At 42.6% G+C, this 19946-nt stretch overlaps 1 protein-coding gene across 1 annotated transcript in view; it reads left to right on the top strand.

Moving 5' to 3' along the window:
* SHC4 (SHC adaptor protein 4) overlaps positions 1-19946 on the top strand; it is a 127469-nt gene that overhangs the window by 92429 nt on the left and 15094 nt on the right. Inside the window, exons 7-9 of the mRNA XM_073653074.1 lie at positions 6111-6228; positions 12241-12400; positions 19851-19911. Coding sequence (XP_073509175.1) covers positions 6111-6228; positions 12241-12400; positions 19851-19911 — 339 coding nt within the window. The remainder of the gene's footprint in view (positions 1-6110; positions 6229-12240; positions 12401-19850; positions 19912-19946) is intronic.

Genomic DNA, 19946 nt, shown 5'->3' with positions numbered 1-19946 from the left:
AATCAAAATGGATTTTCCTGGGAGATATGTTAAGGAACATCCTTTCCAGGGTAATGACTTATATATAAGGAAAAATAAATATACAAAAATAAATACTCCTCCACACCTTGGGTTATGTTCATACTTACCGTTTTTGATGTGCTTTTGCACTTTTGCATTGCTTTCAACCGTGACAAATGCATTCACTGGGAAAAGTCATTTTAACATTTTACAACCTTATCTGGCCATGTGGTGTGTGAGATATCATCAGACACATTGTATTTTATTTATGAAGGAGGGACTTTGAAAGTCACAAAGCCTATTTTTATAGGGCCATCAGGTGGCCTTTACTATTCTTAAAGGGCCAGCAGTCGGCCTTCACTATTCTTAGAGAGCCATCAGCCGGCTATGCTTTATTGTTCCCATTACTAAAGAGTGGGTCTCCTATACTGTTATTGCGTATGCAGTGAGTGGCAGGGCTGCCCAAAATTTGGACGCACCCCAATACACCTTTGAAGAGACTTAGAGGAGGGCCTCCTGAAAACAATGTTCCCTTTATTAGGAAGTGGGTCTCCCATTGTGTTTGCTTATGCAGTGAATGCAAGGGTTGCCAACATTTTGGAGGCACTCCAATGCCCCTTGGAAGAGACGTGGAGGTCAGAGGGCCTCCTGAAAAAATGTTCCCATTATTAGGAAGTGGGTCTCCCATTGTGTTTGCCTATGCAGTGAATGCAAGGGTTGCCCACAATATGGAGGCACTCCAATGCCCCTTGGAAGAGATGTGGAGGTCAGAGGGCCTCCTGAAAACAATGTTCCCATTATTAGGAAGTAGGTCTCCTATTGTGTTTGCCTATGCAGTGAATGCAAGGGTTGCCAAAAATTTGGAGGCACTCCAATGCCCCTTGGAAGAGATGTGGAGGTCAGAGGGCCTCCTGAAAACAATGTTACCATTATTAGGAAGTGGGTCTCCCATTGTGTTTGCCTATGCAGTGAATGCAAGGGACGCCAAAAATTTGGAGGCACTCCAATGCACCTTGGAAGAGACGTGGAGGTCAGAGGGCCTCCTGAAAACAATGTTCCCATTATTAGGAAGTGGGTCTCCCATTGTGTTTGCCTATGCAGTGAATGCAAGGGTTGCCAAAAATTTGGAGGCACTCCAATGTGAGCTGCCAAAAATTTGGAGGCACTCCAATGCTCCTTGGAAGAGACATGGAGGAGGGCCTCATAAAAAATGTTCCCATTAGAAAGGAGTGGGTCTCCTATACTTGTGATGCCCATGCACTAAGTGTATGGGCTGACAAACATTTACCCCTGAGGGGTATACTTGAACATACTGTATACATTTTTTTTTTTTAGGGCATCATAAACACCATTTAAAAAAATTATGTGGGTGTAGCATCACAGACCACGGTCAACCTGATGATATGGTGGTGGAGGATGAGGAGAAGGAGGAGGACAAGAACAAATAGCCAAAATCAGGAAGCATATACCCATGTGTGGGTGTGAAAAAGTGCATGGGAATACACCTCCCAAAAAAAGACACTGGATTTGAGTTTATGTTACGCTGCTATCATTCGGTGGTGTTGGGAAGTCTGGCCCAATCCAGCCCTTGTTCATTTTTATAAGAGTCAGCCTGTCAGCATTTTCAGTTGACAGGCGGATACGCTTATCAGTTATAATTCCACCAGCGGCACTAAAAACCCGCACTGATAAAACGCTAGCGGCAGGGCAGGCCAGAACCTCCAAGGCGTAGAGAGCCAGTTCATTCCACGTATCCAGCTTGGATACCCAATAATTATAAGGCACAGAGGAATCACGGAGGACATTGGTACGGTCGGAAAGGTCCTCCCTCAGCATCTTCCCAAACTTTGCACTCCTTGTGAGAGTACCCCACACCCCAGGGCCTGTGCGATGGGAGGGGCTGAGAAAATTCTCCCAGAACTTTGACCGTGTTCCCCTGCCTCTGCTGGATTGGAGTTGTGTCTCTCTCGCCTGTACTCCTTGGTTGTCCAACGAACTGTGAACTCTGCTGCCAGCATTTTCAGATGGGAATTTTTTTAATAGTTACGCAACAAGGGCCTTCTGTTACTGCCCCATTTTTGTAGACCTGTCCACCTCAGGAATAAGAGAAATAAAGTTCTTCTTGTAGCGTAGGTCTGTCTAGAAGTGTCACCAACCAGTAATGACTGTCACCCAAAATTTTGGGTCATGGGAAAGGCAGCGTAACATAAACTCAGCCATGCCTGCCAGACTGCTAGCAGGCCAGACTTCCGTGTCCTCACCAAGAGGACGACTGACCATGCTCTCCTCCTCTCTGTCCTCAGGCCATCCACGTTGAACAGACTGTAAGACAGTTGTGCAGGTAGTACCGTCTATAGAGCATGAAACTAGCTCCTGTTCTTCCTCCTCCTCCTCCTCTTCCTCATTGTCACCCAATCCACGTTGGGATGAGATGAGGCTGGGCTGTGTGTAATCACCCTGTATGGTTACATCGTGCTCCACCTGCAATGCATCCTCTTTGATTGTGAGCAGAGAGCGTTTCCGAAGATAGAGAAGCGGGATGGTGGCGCTAATTATGGCGTCATCGCCGCTCACCATCTTGGTGGAGTCCTCAAAGTTTTGGAGGATGGTACATATGTCTGACATCCATGTCCACTCCTGAGGTCTTATGTGTGGAGTCTGAACTGAATACTGACAGCCTTGTTGATGCTGGTACTCTTCTGCTCACAAATCCTTCCCAAGACCTGGAGTGTAGAGTTCCAATGCGTGGGGACATCACACACCAGTCTGTGAGCCGGAAGCTGCCAACGCTGCTGAAACACGGCAAGGGCGGTGGAAGCTGTAGCTGACTTTCTACAATGGGCACACAGGCTGCGTACTTTAACAAGCAGATCCGGCAGCTCCGGGTAGGATTTGAGAAATTGCTGAACCACGAGGTTAAGCACATGGGCCAGGCATGGTATGTTTGTGAGCTCGCCTCGCCTCAGAGCCGCCACCAGGTTCTGGCTATTGTCACACACGACCGTGCCTGGCTGTAGGTTCAGCGGTATGAGCCACACATCTGCCTGCTCTTTCAGAGCTGTCCACAACTCTTCAGCAATGTGCGGTTTGTCACCTAAGCATATTAGCTTCAACACAGCCTGCTGCTGCTTGGCCGAGGCAGTGTTGCAGTGCTTCCAGCTTGTGACTAATGTGGTCATTTCGGAGATGGAGGCTGAAGAGGAGGAGGAGGCTGAGGTGAAGGAGCTGTAGACTGTAGGGGCAACCCTGATTGACCTAGGGCCTGCAATCCTTGGCGTCGGGACGACGTGTTCCGTCCCAAGGTCCGACTGGGTCCCGGCTTCCACTATGTTAACCCAGTGTGCCGTCAGCGAGATGTACTGTCCCTGCCCACAAGCAGTTTTCCACGTGTCCGTGGTTGGGTGGACTTTCCCGGTAACTGCGTTATTGAGGGCACAGCTAATGTTTTGGGACACGTGCTTGTGCAATGCGGGGACGGCACACTGGGAGAAATAGTGGCGGCTGGGGACCAAGTACCGAGGGACAGCCGCCGCCATCAGGTTGCGGAATGCTTCCATCTCCACGAGCCTAAAAGGCAACATTTCGAGCACTCGCAGACACTGTCCCTGGGGTTCGGCCCACAACGTCGGGTGCTTTGCTGCCATGTGCCTGATCATGCTGGTGGTGGTCAAGCTGCTAGTTTTTCCACCTCTGCTGATGCTGACCAGGCAGGTGGTGCAAATGGCCTTTTTGGGGTTATCAGCAGAGTATTTAAAAAACAACCAGACTCGGGAAGACCCAACAGTTGTACTGGCAACTTCCTTCGTGTTGGGTTGCGGGGAACGGTTGCCTGCCTTCTGTCTGCAGCCACCACACTGCTTCTTCCGGCTTGTTGGGGTGCTCTGCCTCCCTCCCCCTGTGTGCTGCTCTCCTCACTCTGCATGTCCCCCTGCCAGGTTGGGTCAGTTACTATATCATCAACCACCTCGTCTTCCACTTCCACACCCTGTTCCTCCTCCTGACTTTTTGACAATTGTGTCTCATCATCGTCCACCTCTTGTGACACTTTCCCACTGTCGCCTTCGTGTGACCGTGGCTGCTCAAATATTTTGGCATCGCTACATGCGATCTCCTCTTGCCTCGCTTCAAGTGGACCGGACGAGAGGCCCGAATCTATAAATGGAAAAGTGAACAGTTCTTCGGAGTGTCCAAATGTGGGATCAGTTGTCTCCGGGCACTCGGCCTGGGGAATATTCAGTCCAGACTCACGGCTACTGAGACTTGACTGTGTAGAAGACAGGGTGGTGGTGGTGGCAAAGTGACTGGAAGTATTACCCTCTATTCAACCAACAACCTTTTAACACTGCTCTGGGTTCAATAGTGGTGTGCAGCGGTCCCCTAGGAATTGGGACAAGAAGGTCGGGCAACAAGATGTGGGCCTTGGCCTCTGCATGCACCATCACCATCACGTCCAGTCCCTTGCCACGCGCCTTGCCCATTTTAAATGGAAGACAATATTTTCCATGCTCACTACAAATGTCTGAATTTGGAGCGAAGTTTGGAGCAAAGTTATATGTAATCTGTGTGATGGACAAACCACAGTTTTAAATACCTGGCCTGTAGGTAACTATTTTGAACAGCAAACCGGTGTCAAAAACTTTGCTGACACACTGAAAAAAATTTGAATGGAGGCCAGAAATGGCAGTATTTTCAGCGCAATTATATGTGATCCGTGTGACGGACAAACCACAGTTTTAAATAGCTGGATTTTTAGCGCTGTAATATGGAAAGGACCTGGCTGTATTCTGCAGTGCCAACGAGCAAATGGCGCAGAAAAACTGTGTTCTCTGGATTGCTTTTTAAGCAAATAATGAGGATTAAGATCCAGAAAAAAATATTCCTGGCCCCTGAGACCTGGCCCTATTTCAAGAAATATCTAACAGCAACAGCAGACAAAATTGGAATGGAGCCTCTTGTGCTATATGTACTGCAGTCTGCTATATACACCGTCTGCTTGATATCTCTGCAGCTGGATTAGTCCTCAGAAGGACTGTTTGTTGAGATGGATATGTGTAATGTACTTGTTTTCTCCCTACACTACCTAATACAAAAACAAATCTCTCCCTAGCTCAGCAGTACCTCTCCCTACACTGCCTGATTTCGGAGTAGACTGACGAGTACAGTGGTGCCAGGTCTGATATACACCTGATGACGCTGTGCGGCCAGCCAATCACTGTAATGCCACAACCAACATGACAGCGGCATTACAGTGAGTGGCAGGCAATCCCTGCATGTTGATTGGCTCTCTAAAGAGCGCCAAATATGCAGGGAGGGGACCTGAGCATCCGCCCAAGCATCTCGCAAGTACTCGGCGAGCTCCGAGCATCTCGAGAACTGAGATGCTCGGGCGAGTACCGAGTACTTGAGAGTATGCTCGCTCATCACTACTCCTTACAATTACTGCTTCAAAGGGGAGGACATTCCCTGTGCATTGATTCCGTAGCAAACAGAGGATATACAGTATGGCTCTGTACTAGGAAGCTGTTTAGACTTCATGCACGGCCATAAACACTCAGTATAAGGCTCTGCAGTGTAGAAAACATAAGGGGCAAACTTGGGAAACAGTGACATCTAGTGGTGAATATAGTAACAGCATCTCCATGTGTTTTCCTAAAAAAGTCAGTATTCTATTACATATTGGGAAATTTAAGAAACAAAATGTGCAATCATTTTGCCAAAAATTGTACCAAAAAGTAGACTACATAGGGTGAGACAAATTTATTATTTGTTTTAGCTATTGTAGCTGAGCTTCATCCTTTACAGTTTTGATTAGTATCTACAGAAAGGTCCATAGCTAAGAGGATGTTTTTAGCAGTATCATTGTGGCTGGCACTCTGGGGATCTTTGTGGGAAAAAAAACTGACTGGCACTTCCAAACAGAAAAAGACAAATGTGAACAGGTGCAAGCTAAAAGAGCCACTCTATATATTGTGGCAAGCAGTTATGAGGAGCTAAACAGCAGGTCTTCAGTTATTATCATTTACAGATATATCTTAATGTTTAGCAAAAAAAAAATGCAATCTACTAACATAAATATAATGCATCTCTCTTTCCAATTTGCATATTTCTAGCTTGTCACATTTTGGAATGTCCAAACAGCAAAGCTCAAGAGGTGATCAATACAATTGGACAGGCATTTGAACTGCGCTTTAAACAGTTTTTGAAGAGTCCATCCTTCATAGAAGAGAGGTAATCTTTGAGTTACATTGATTTTCCAGTACAGAAAACTGCTCCTCACATATGGATCAGGACTCCACGTGGCCCTTGGAACCTTTCATGTCAGGACCTTGTGACTGGCAGGGGATAACATCTAAGGCCTCTTTCACACGTCCAGATATTTCCGGTACTGGAAAACCATTACCGGAGATATCCGTGTCCATGTGTACCTGTGTGACAACTGTGTGCTGCACAGGAACACACGTACTGGGGCCTGGGAATCAGCGGTACAGTTAGCACTGTTCCCCTGCATTGGGTGCTGAAGGAATCTCTCATCATTGTTCCCTGTCGGAGCTGAGATCAGTGAGAGCAAAGGACAATGTTGAGAGTAGTATTCTGCCCTCGCTGTCTACATCCAGTGTAAAAATAAGAATAAAATGCACTGTGCTCACTGAGTGACAGGACACCGCTCAGTGAGCTCAGCGCAATTCAGGGGCCCACGTCATTCTCCTCTGCTTCTCAGCGTGTGCGGTCGCCTCATGCCAGGAGAGTATAATCATTTTTTTATTTTATTCTTATTTTTACACTTTTTGGAGACAGCGGCAGCAGAATACTACTCTCATCATTGTCCCTTGCTCGCCTTGATCTCAGACCTGACAGGGGACAATGATGAGAGATTCCTTCAGCACCCGGCACTTGGGAACAGCACTAACTGTACCGCTGATTCCCAGGCGCCGGTACATGTCACACTGATGACACATGGATATCAACCGTGTGTCATCAGTGTGCACGTGCGCAGGATGTTTTGTGGCCCGTGCGGCATGCAAAACACGGACATATCAGCGTGTTTTGCGCCCAGGCACACGGTCCGTGGAAACACACTGACATGTGCACAGACCCATTCATTTGAATGGTTCTAGGTTTGTCAGTGTCTCCAGTATGTGTGAAAAATGTCACCACACATACTGGACACACTGAAAGAGTCCTCAAAACCAATGTGTTGTAATCATAATCCTAGCAGCCCTTTGCCATTTTGACACTTTTTCTTTTTTTTCCCCCCTCTTTGTAATTGTGAATTTTTAATAATAATTTGTTCATTATTTTTTTATTTTTCATGCAGAACAACACCACATGTTATATCCAGTTGTGTCAATCAAGCTGAAAAGATTTCAGCCTTTTTTTTACGACTACTGAGATTTGCAAGGTTTCAGCAATGTCAGTGTAGTCAGCGAATCTACTTCTCCCTGCTTTCTATTATGTCTGTTTGCACCACGTGATAAGTGTACAGAGGATGGATGTTGATGGAATTAACCAAGATTGACATTTTTGGTCTGTAAGTGACCATGTTATGGGGAATAATATATCATTTTACAACTGGGTCTTATTAAAAACGTTGTCACTTTAATGATAATGATCGCCAAGGTTGGCCATTATAGATACTTATAATCTAAAGTTGTTTTTTCCTTTAATGTGACAATATACAGTCAAAAAACTAACACTTATGATGGATCATTTTGATATATCATAAATGATGAGAGGCAAACAGACAAGCAGCATCTTCACCAATCCAGAAAATGGTTGAGCATTTTTTCTCTGCATACCCTAGTTTCATACGATATTTGGATCGCACTTGGCCATGCAAGTCATTGAGTGTGTGGGAAACATCGGACTGCACTCGGATGACATCTGAATACAGTCCGATTTCCGCAGACTGACAGAATGGAAAAGATGGAGAATTTTTTTTCTCCATCTTCTCCTCATCCGAGAGAATTGGATCAGACTCTGATCAAACTCTGATTAGAGTGTGATTTAGGCCATGGCCACACTATCAGGATTCGGTCAGTATTTTTTCTCAGGAGTGGGAGCCAAAACCAGGAGTGGGTGATAAATGCAGAATTGGTGACTTGTTTCTATTATACCTTTTCTCTGATTGTTCCTCACCTGGTTTTGGCTCCCACTCCTGAAAAAAAATACTGACCGAATACTGACCAAATATTGATAGTGGGGCCTTGGCCTTACACAATCAACCTGATTCTCTTGGATGAGACAATCCAGGGTTGTCTGTGTCTGCCCTTAGAGTAGGTGGTCAACATCAGACAGGTGGCTGTCCAACACCCTGTACCTCAATCGATCAATTGTTTTCAACTCAGGTGCACGTAGGATATAAACAGGGAATATAGCTGGGACAGCACGGCTGTTTCCTGCGTCATGGCTGTTGCTGAGAACTGCAGCTCAGCTCCTATGGGCAGATATATTCATGTTGATAAGAGGAGACAATTTAGGATACTCTGACCCAGTCACCTAGCTATCACAATTTGTCCAGTCAAACTTGCTCAGATCTTTACACTGGCCCATTTTTCCTGCTTTGAAAACATATGAAAATAAAAGCACTAGAATCCTCTATTAATGGTAGCCATTATAAAACCCATTTGCGTAGTGGCTGTGTAAGCAACAAAGCAAAATATACAGTATCTCAGTACATATACAGTGACAGCTGCTTGAAGCAAAACCTTAAAGGGAAACATGGCTTCTTCCCATACAGACCCCTTGACAGAAGTGTCTCTCCCTATATAACTAGGGAGATACATGTCAGCTATCTGGAGAGCGGCTGCAAGAAGCTGAGAGTACGGAGACTACTGAGAGTAGTCAGTCGAGACACAGAGTCCCCAGTTGGTTTCTCAATGTATACTTACTCTGAAATGCTGCAAATTTTCAGAATAAAACATATGTTACATGAACGCCGCTAGGTTCAGATTGGGCGAGACGGGTTTCATGAATTCATTGGAATCCTGGGGGAACCGTTACTCAGGGCGACCATAGGCTGCAGCTTCTCTCAGGCACATGATAGATTCAATTGCTGACCAGACACATCTGACAAGAGTCTTCATAAACAGTTGAACAGTGGAGTTTAATCAAGTACGGCCAGTACCATTTAACTCTTTGAAGCAACAGGCTTCACCACAGTACAGTCTATCAAAGCAGGCACAGTAATGTCAGTCTCTTCAGTAGCATAATTCAGCACAGATTAGATCTCTTAGCAGCACACTTCTATGCATACACAACCACAGGCTTTTTTTTCACCAGGACACAATAGTACACAGCATTCTTTATCCTGCATGGAGATGGAGGGGGAGGGTTTGATGAGGGAGATGATCCCTATGACAGGATTCATTCCAGTCCTTATCTTTCTGCCCGATAATACTCTGCACTGCTAGTTCAGGGAGTCTATCTGACCTATGTTTAGCTTCCCTCCTGACCTGAATTCTGTTCTCTTGCCTTCGGTGAGATACAGATCACACACCACCTTTCTCTTCTGCTCCAGCCAGACAGTAAACAACTTCCCCACAATCCCCCTGGGGCTCTGCTAAAACACTCCCTGTCTCATGTGACTGTTAACCCCTCTAGTTGCTGGATGCTTTTGAAGCAACAGCACTACTTCCGCATGTCACACATACCTGACTGCAATCGCCCAGCCAGTGTTTGATACATGCTACTAGTGGTTCGGGCAGCATGAATCTGATGACTGGTTCTCTTTAAAAACTTCAAAGCATGTCTTATTTTATGTAAGAAAACATCTCTTTAGAGTATAAAAACCATTACACCATTCATTTCTGTGGGTTACATTTTTTCGTATATTTCCTAAAAGCAAATTTTCAAAGAGTAAAATATATCAGAACTTCAACAAATTGAAAACACCCACACGTTAAGAGAAAGGAAATGCTTTTTGTCCCCTCACAGTTCTGGGAAATAAAATCTAGACATTTCCGCTGAGTGCTTCTCTGAGACATTTTAGAGCGCTTGCCAATTAAAATAAGTTGTGTTTGTATTTTATGACATAAAACAAGACTTTATCTTCCAAGGAGAATAGTGGAGAAACTGAGAAATCCTTTGAGGCCATAAAATGCTGTAATGGAAGATGATAAGGGGTTTTACATGAAACCTTCCAGATGTGGCAATTAACAAAAAAATGACATTGACATTGCAACCCGGGAAGAAATATTTGATAATATATAAAAGCAATGTAACGGGAAAGAAGCATACCACCAACAGGGACTCTGCTGAGCAAATACGTTCCCTACAACAATATTTATCAGACTTCCATCCAATGTCATTGAAATACGCTCCCATTACCCTCTGACAGCCCATCGTCTTTCCAGACAAATTATATGCCTCTTCAAGCATCTTGCTTATCCATCTTAAAAGATAACTATCTCATCTGGAATTCTCTCAAAACTGCAGGAACGATTCTGCTGTAAGTGGGTGTTTTACTCTAGATGTAGCATTGTCTCCAACTACTGTGAAGTGTTCTCCTGGTCACATGTATGCATTTCTAGCTTGTGGATTTTCCAGATATGGCTACAGTCGCATATCTGTTTCACACGTCTCAGGCCATGTTCACACGTTCAGTATTTGGTCAGTATTTTACATCAGTATTTGTAAGCCAAAACCAGGAGTGGGTGATAAATGCAGAAGTGGTGACGTGTTTCTATTATACTTTTCCTCTGATTGTTCCTCTCCTGATTTTGGTTTACAAATACTGATGTAAAATACTGACCAAATACTGATGGGTGAATGTGGTGTAATACAGATGAAACTAGGAAGACAGACTTTGTACTTCAGTGTTCCATTCTAGCTTCATCTGTTTTTAAGGGCTTGTTCAGACCAGAGTAATATACGGACATGTGCACACTGAACATCCCTATTCAGTTCCATTGGCCAATGTGTAAAAAATCACAGCATGCATTATTTACTTCCGAGTCTCAGAAGAGACTCTGCCATTCAAGTCTATAAGGGTGAAAAAAAATTGGATCCCATACAGAACATCTATCTGGTATCCAATTTTTACTGATACATTTTCATTATTAACATAGGAAACTGTATTTGATCAGTACATTGTTGAATATAGATGTATGAAAACAGATCGCCCACTTACACCAAACAGATGTCAAATGGATGAAAAAAATGGACACATGCATGACTATATGGATGAAAGTTGTCTCGAGTTTTTTGGATGAAACTCAGACGATTATTCATACAGTTATCTGTCTCTGGTTTTTCAGTGTAAAAAAAATGCTATGAGAAAAAAACTGATGCAACTAACACCTGAAAAAAAAAAACGGTCTGTTTCTCTCAGATGTTAACACTTACATTGATGTGTGAATATTGCCTAAAAATTAGCCTATTACAGTAGTCTAATTAGTCCAAAAATATAGTTAATACAAATATTTATTTTATTGGATAAATATTTGTATCAAGTATATTTTTGGACTTCTTGTCGAACTCTTTCCTTTCTTCTGTTATGTTATTCATGTTTTGATTGTCCACATATCTACTGTTGGTCCTTGTTTTGGGTTATTCATAATCTGTACTGTACATATATTGACTAGAAAAAAATATATCTTTTCCTTCTAACAATACCCATACATGTACTCTTGTCATATATATCCCTAAACATGAGCCTAGTAGAGGCAGAATTTATTAGATCTGATTATGCAGTCGTTAACACACTGCAAAAATTCTAGCGTAAAACAACTTAAAATGTCTCAAAATCTTTGCGCAATATGAAGTTGTTGAAAAATTTTACGACTTTTGGCATTTTTTCACACCACTTTTGTCCGGCTCTGCCAATGTAGGCGGAGAAAGAGCGGTTCCCGTAGAGATATTTTTGTGGATTTTGCTGTGAATGTCACACCTTTTAGTACAAAATATAACATTTGTGATGAACTCACCCATCTTTATGCTGCAGAGTAAAGCACGCTGCAGGTTTGGTTATTAGAGGTTTTGAAAACTGCATTCATTTACATTGCATGGGACTAATCTAACACCAAACATACATCCTGTGTGAACATAACCTAAGAAAGACTTTAGCTCAGGATTAATACGTGATAAATAATATGGTTTCAAAGTTGCTCATCATTTTATGTAGCTTTAGTCAGCTCTTGATATTCAGTAATGGACACATGCTTTCCATTTCTCATGGATGATGGCTTCCTCACATGCATTTCTACAATCATCCTGATCTGACTGTGCATTTTGTGTGTTTAGTGAAGTATCAAGCACTAATAATACGGCTGAGAAAATGGAAAGAAAAGGCCAAGAATACTACAATGAGGTACCAGGAAAAGAGCCCCCTGCTGGTGGTTTACTTGACAAAAGGATGGAAATCACAGATACTCGAAGTGATGGTGATAAGAAAGGCCTTAAGGTTGGTCCCACAACTTCTAATGACATTTATATAATGCCTTGAATTTCTGTTCTGTTGTTCGGTGATTTTTTTTAAATTCATAGTGTCACCAGTCTCCCAATAGAGACTCATCATTGAGTTTGTAACACCAAAAAGAACAGTTGTGAAATTATGGAAATCACAGGATGGATAGAAAGGATAATTTTTTGCAAATGATGAAAAAGTAGAAACAAAATTTTTAAAATATCTCGATTTATTCATCGAGTATAAGAGCCATGCACAAACACCCCCCCCCCCCCGTACTTGCACTCTTTGGCTGCTATCAATGAGGTTATTAATCCCTTATCACCTTATCAACATCCAAATTAAAAGCAAAGCCACAAAAAGAGGAATAAAAATCCTCCAAAAATTCAAGAATTAACACAGCAAAAAATGGTAGCAGTGTTTACCTGCCCAGGTCTCAGGACTAATGCACAATCAGGATGCAGCAAGCCCATATAGTAAAGATGGCGGCAACACAGGTTCAAAATACTAATACAGGGCCGGTGTTAGACAAAGTGGGGCCCTTGGCAAAAGTTTAAAGTGGGGCCCCAAATGCTAACATATTGCACACACACAGAAACATTTAGGTTGTATTTACATGAGCTGAGTTCAGACCATTAAACGAGCGAAATCGACAATATTGAAGTTGTTCGACGCTTGTTTTCCGGCTTCTTTACACCAGCTGAGGAAGAATGATGGTGACAGAACAATCACTAATAGATCAATCTGCCCCCGTACAGTATCATGTTATCAGCAGCACATCTGCAGTTTTCACCGGGCGATGTGCTGCTGAGAACAATGAATTTTGTTTCGGCATAAATAATCCAATCACTTAATGAATAGGCAGCATTTCGCTTGGTTAGTATAATGCTTCCCATAGTCCTCCATATATCATAATACACTCCCCATAGTCCTCCATATAGTATAATACACTCTCCATAGTCCTCCATATTGTATAATGCATCCCATAGTCCTCCATATAGTATAATACACTCCCCATAGTGCTCCATATAGTATAATACACTCCCCATAGTCCTCCATATAGTATAATACACTCCCCATAGTTCTCCATATAGTATAATACACTCCCCATAGTCCTCCATATAGTATAATACACTCCCCATAGTCCTCCATATAGTATAATACACTCCCCATAGTTCTCCATATAGTATAATACACTCCCCATAGTCCTCCATATAGTATAATACACTCCCCATAGTCCTGCATATAGTATAATACACTCTCCATAGTCCTCCATATTGTATAATGCATCCCATAGTCCTCCATATAGTATAATACACTCCCGATAGTTCTACATATAGTATAATACACTCCCCATAGTGCTCCATATAGTATAATACACTCCCCATAGTTCTCCATATAGTATAATACACTTCCCATAGTCCTCCATATACAACCCCTGGCAAAAATTATGGAATCACCGGGCTCGGAGGATGTTTGTTCAGTTGTTTACTGTTGTTGAAAAAAAGCAGATCACAGACATGGCACAAAACTAAAGTCATTTCAAATGGCAACTTTAGGGCTTTAAGAAACACTAAAAGAAATCAAGATAAAAAATGTGGTACTCAGTAAGGGTAATTTTTTTCAGACCAAGCAGAGGGAAAAAATTATGGAATCACTAAATTCTGAAGAAAAAAATATGGAATCATGAAAAACAAACACACAAAAGAACACTCCAATACATCACTAGTATTGTATGAACATCCTCCAAGCCCGGTGATTCCATAATTTTTGCCAGGGGGTGTAGTATAATACACTACCCATAGTCCTCCATACAGTATAATGCAGGTCCCATATAGTAAAATAGTATAATGCACTGCCCATAGTCCTTGATAGAGGATAATGCAGCCCCCTCATAGAGTATAATGCAGCCCCCCATATAGAGTATAATGCAGCCCCCTCCCATAGAGTATAATTCACCCCCTCATAGAGCAAAATGCAGCCCCCACAGTCCTGCAGTGTTATGGCCACCATGTACTCACTGATATATACAAAAATAAATAAATACAATACTTACCACTCCTTGTTCCCTCACTGCTCCGGTCTCAGCAGCTCCACTGCTGGCACAGTGTGGCGACGTCATCGTTCCCGCTGCGTCAGAGGTAGGGGTGGAATGATGGGAGAGGGAGCGTAACATGACGCTCCCTCCTCGATCATTGCTTTCAACTGAATCGGCATCTATGGGCCCCTGACTCACGGGTCCCATAGCAGCTGCGTGGTGTATGTCATATTAGCGGCACGCCACTGGATAGGGGCCCCTGGGGGAGTAGAGGCCCTAGGCAGATGTCTAGTCCACCTGCCCCTAACGCCGGCCCTGTACTGATAAGACAACAACTCACAACCTGCCAATTCATGGAGAGGCGATTGCTTCATATTAAATTGCACAAAAGCGGCTTGTATAGGGTGCTAGTCACACACAGGTAACGTACAGTGTCTGGCTTACAGCCTATTGGTGCTTACAGCCTTATCAACATCAGCCGTACATGTACGGCACAAGTCGGTACTGGGTGTATGGAGCAGGCTTACAGGGCAACCTCGCCCCATAACCGGCCCCACCCCAGGTGGGGTCTGTTGAAGAGCTCTCTGCCTGTCATCATTTCAGCTCTCTTTTTCTATATGCAGCAATACTATAGTATTGCTATATATGGCACAAGCGATCAGGTTCCAGTGCCCTTATGAAAACTAATAAATACAGTAAAAAGTAAAAAAAAAGTTTTAAAAAATATGAAAAAAATAAAAAACATGAAAGATCAAATCACCTTTTTTTCCCCATTAAAATAAAGATAATAACAAAACAATACACGTGGTATCACAGCTCCCAGAAGAGTCCGATATATCAAAATATAAAAATAATTAACTAGATCCATAAACACTTAAACAGAAAAAAATTGAAAATGCCAAAATTGCATATTTTGGATCACTACAATACCGCAAAAAAAATGCTGAAAGAAGCGATCAAAATGTCATATCTATTTCAAAATGGTATCAATAAAAATGTCGTCTTGCTCCTCAAAAAATAAGAGCTCATACAGCTCTATCGACCAAAAAATGAAAGTGTTACAAGTCTCGGAAAATGGCGACACAAATGTTTTTTTCAAATTTCTGATTTCTTTCATTACTAAAATAATAAATAAACTGGACAAGTTTGGTATCACCGTAATCGTACTGATGAGGAGAATCATACTGCCCAGTCATTTTTACAATACAATGTACACTGTAAAAACAATTCCCAACAGTGTCAGAATTGCGTTTTTTTTTGCAATTTCACCACACTTCAAATCAATTTTTTTTCCTGATTTCCAGTATACTATGTGGCAAAATGAATGGTGCCTCTCAAAATTACAACTCGTCCAGAAAAAAACAAGCCCTCATACATCTATGTGGACAGAAAAATAAAAAAGTTATAGCTCTTGGAAAAATGTGAGGAAAAAATTAAAACAGAAAACTGAAGCTGACCATGTTGAAAAGGGGTTAATAGTTATCTGAGGATTGTTCTGCCACACTGAATGCACTTGGGCACACAAATCTTCAAGATCCACTGCTGGCAGCTCCTTTTGAAACTACAGACCAATGACGTTTCAGTCATTGCAATATGAAACAAGACTGGAGACACTACAGGCCATGGTAGGATTTTTTGGCCACACAGGCTGCTCACAATAACACGGGCAACATGTGGACTGACACTCTAGTGTTCACAAATGGCTCTACATTACATTGATTTGATGATGGAACCAGCGGTGCAGACATTTCTCCAAAATGTCCCAGGAGCCGTTTTTAACAGACAAGACAAATCCACATGTTACTCATGCTACTGTGAGCAGCCTGCATGACTTAAATGTGCTACCATGGCCTTCAGGGTCTAGGGATTTTTCTCTCATTGAGCACACCTGAGAAACTCGTCATCGATTGCAAAGGTAGCTGCCAACAGTGGATGTTGATAATTTCCGTGCCCAAGTGCATTCATAGTGGCAGAACATTCCTCAGACCATAAATAACCAAGCTGATAGCAGCCAAGACTTGTAAGTATGTGTATTTTTGCATGTGACTGTAAGGGTGATGGACTGCTCTCCTGTGTTCCTATCCCTGAAGACAACAATCGTGCCATGTGTCATGTGGTTTTAAGGGTAATGTGAATAGTGATGTGCGTTTTTTGTATTGTATGCTGGTAATGTACAGCGTATAAGTAATGTAAAGTGTTAATGTACAATGTGAGTAGTGCAACGTGTAGGGTAAGCACAGGGTTAGATTTGGGATAATATGAGTACTGTTCATATAGTTAAGTGGCTTAGCAACGGTATAGGACATAAGATAAGGATAATAGGTTTAGTCTATAGGATACATTATAGTTAATGGATAGAACTAGCCCAGGGGGTAGGGACTAGTGTTAGTGAAGAGTGGGCACTTCCTGATAGTGGGTCAGATAGGGAAGTACCATGATAAGGTCAAGTACAGGTGCAGTCGGCTGCTAGGGCCAGCATATACCAGTCATTCAAAGCAGTGGGAAGCCCTACTGGAGTCCTGAGCGGACGCCCCTGTCACATACGGAGTCCAAGGTCTGCCATAGGGGCTGCTGTCCTCTGGTGTACACCGGAAGATGGACATGGACCCGTGTAGAAGGAAGGTGCTGGATCTCGGGTGCACTGCTGAAGTGGATAGGAAATTCCTGAGGGAGGCTGACTGAGTCAGTGGGCTTAGGGATAGTCCAGGACGAACGAATGGTAACGCTAAAGAAGCATTGCACTAAAGAAGTAAGAAAGATGGAGTGTTGTGCCTTATCTCACATTATACCCTGATGAACTTGAACTGACCAGTAAACCTTTGCTTGTTGCAATGAACTTGGGGTCCCCTGAGTTGTGTGCGGCAGCTCCTGAAGTTTGAGGCCTGGCAACAGCAGAGGCCTTCGGCCTAAGAGTGAGTGTGGTGCACCCCACACCTGACAGCACACTGGAATGGGACACTGTTTTCTCCTGTAAAGTGCCAGAGAGTAACCGAACAGCAGCTCGGTCATGACTACCACTCATGACAACCTTACATGACTCTCATACTCGATACTGAATAAATAGAGATGATGGAAAATTCAAAAAAATTTTCAAAACATTTGCATATCATTAACATGTCTATCCATCCTGTAATTTATATAATTTCATGACTTTTCTTTCCTGGTGTTGTAATTTTAACGTTGAGGATACCAGAGTGTAGTTGCAGAAATGTGTATGTTTGAATATGTACATACATATGTACAGTACAGACCAAAAGTTTGGACACACCTTCTTATTTAAAGATTTTTCTGTATTTTCATGACTATGAAAATTGTACATTCACACTGAAGGCATCAAAACTATGAATTAACACATGTGGAATTATATACTTAACAAAAAAGTGTGAAACAACTGAAAATATGTCTTATATTCTAGGTTCTTCAAAGTAGCCACCCTTTGCTTTGATGACTGCTTTGCACACTCTTGGCATTCTCTTGATGAGCTTCAAGAGGTAGTCACTGGAAATGGTCTTCCAACAATCTTGAAGGTGTTCCGAGAGATGCTTAGCACTTGTTGGCCCTTTTGCCTTCTCTCTGCGGTCCAGCTCACCCCAAACCATCTCGATTGGGTTCAGATCTGGTGACTGTGGAGGCCAGGTCATCTGGCGTAGCACTCCATCACTCTCCTTCTTGGTCAAATAGCCCTTACACAGCCTGGAGGTGTGCTTGGGGTCATTGTCCTGTTGAAAAATAAATGATGGTCCAACTAAACGCAAACCGGATGGAATAGCATGCCGCTGCAAGATGCTGTGGTAGCCATGCTGGTTCAGTATGCCTTCAATTTTGAATAAATCCCCAACAGTGTCACCAGCAAAGCACCCCCACACCATCACACCTCCTCCTCCATGCTTCACGGTGGGAGCCAGGCATGTAGAGTCCATCCGTTCACCTTTTCTGCGTCACACAAAGACACGGTGGTTGGAAACAAAGATCTCAAATTTGGACTCATCACACCAAAGCACAGATTTCCACTGGTCTAATGTCCATTCCTTGTGTTCTTTAGCCCAAACAACTCTCTTCTGCTTGCTGCCTGTCCTTAGCAGTGGTTTCCTAGCAGCGATTTTACCATGAAGGCCTGCTGCACAAAGTCTCCTCTTAACAGTTGTTGTAGAGATGTGTCTGCTGCTAGAACTCTGTGTGGCATTGACCTGGTCTCTAATCTGAACTGCTGTTAACCTGCGATTTCTGAGGCTGGTGACTCGGATAAACTTATCCTCAGAAGCAGAGGTGACTCTTGGTCTTCCTTTCCTGGGGCGGTCCTCCTTTCCTGGGGCAGTCCTCATGTGAGCCAGTTTCTTTGTAGCGCTTGATGGCTTTTACAACTGCACTTGGGGACACTTTCAAAGTTTGCCCAATTTTTCAGACTGACTGACCTTCATTTCTTAAAGTAATGATGGCCACTTGTTTTTCTTTACTTAGCTGCTTTTTTCTTGCCATAATACAAATTCTAACAGTCTATTCAGTAGGACTATCAGCTGTGTATCCACCTGACTTCTGCACAACACAACTGATGGTCCTAACTCCATTTATAAGGCAAGAAATCCCACTTATTAAACCTGACAGGGCACACCTGTGAAGTGAAAACCATTTCCGGTGACTACCTCTTGAAGCTCATCAAGAGAATGCCAAAAGTGTGCAAAGCAGTCATCAAAGCAAAAGGTGGCTACTTTGAAGAACCTAGAGTATAAGACATATTTTCAGTTGTTTCACACTTTTTTGTTAAGTATATAATTCCACATGTGTTAATTCATAGTTTTGATGCCTTCAGTGTGAATGTACAATTTTCAAAGTCATGAAAATACAGAAAAATCTTTAAATGAGAAGGTGTGTCCAAACTTTTTATCTGTACTGTTATATATATATATATATTTATATATATATATATATATATATATATATATATATATATATACACACACACACAGTACATATTCAGACATACACATTTCAGCAACTTTTTCATACTAGTAACAATTCTGCAGCATATAAGTATTCCCCTAGTGCTGTTTTCCCACTCAGATTATTAAATTATACTGCTGTACACCATCACAGTAATGTAAAATCTTGTAGTTTTAATAGACCTTGAAAACTGGATTTGGCCAACACTGGTGTACAGAATAAAGTTTAGAGGGTTTCTTTTGGCGACTAGCCGACTACGGATTCCTCTCATACTAAAAAATATACCAGTGACTCAGTTGTCGTGGCTTAAAACTGGTCTTAGTTGACATTTTCAGGACAGAAATGCTGCTGGATACAAAATAATGAATACAAAAATGTATAATAAAAATGACATGGTATAAAATAAATCCCAGAGGTAGGTTGTTACTTTTCTTCTATTTCTATTTTCTGAACTGGTGTTTTCTATTTTAGGTGGGTTGCTCCAAAAGTGCCAACATATATGAGAATTGTCTAGAGAACCAGAAGACAGTAGGTATGATGTTCATTATATTTTAAAGCTTACTTTGG

The sequence above is a fragment of the Phyllobates terribilis genome, unplaced genomic scaffold (genome assembly GCF_046119375.1).
Source record: "Phyllobates terribilis strain yellow unplaced genomic scaffold, ASM4611937v1 Scaffold_11__3_contigs__length_659146591, whole genome shotgun sequence".
NCBI lineage: Eukaryota > Metazoa > Chordata > Amphibia > Anura > Dendrobatidae > Phyllobates > Phyllobates terribilis.
Note: the sequence above shows the minus strand (reverse complement) of the source record. Positions and strands in the feature narration are given on the sequence as shown.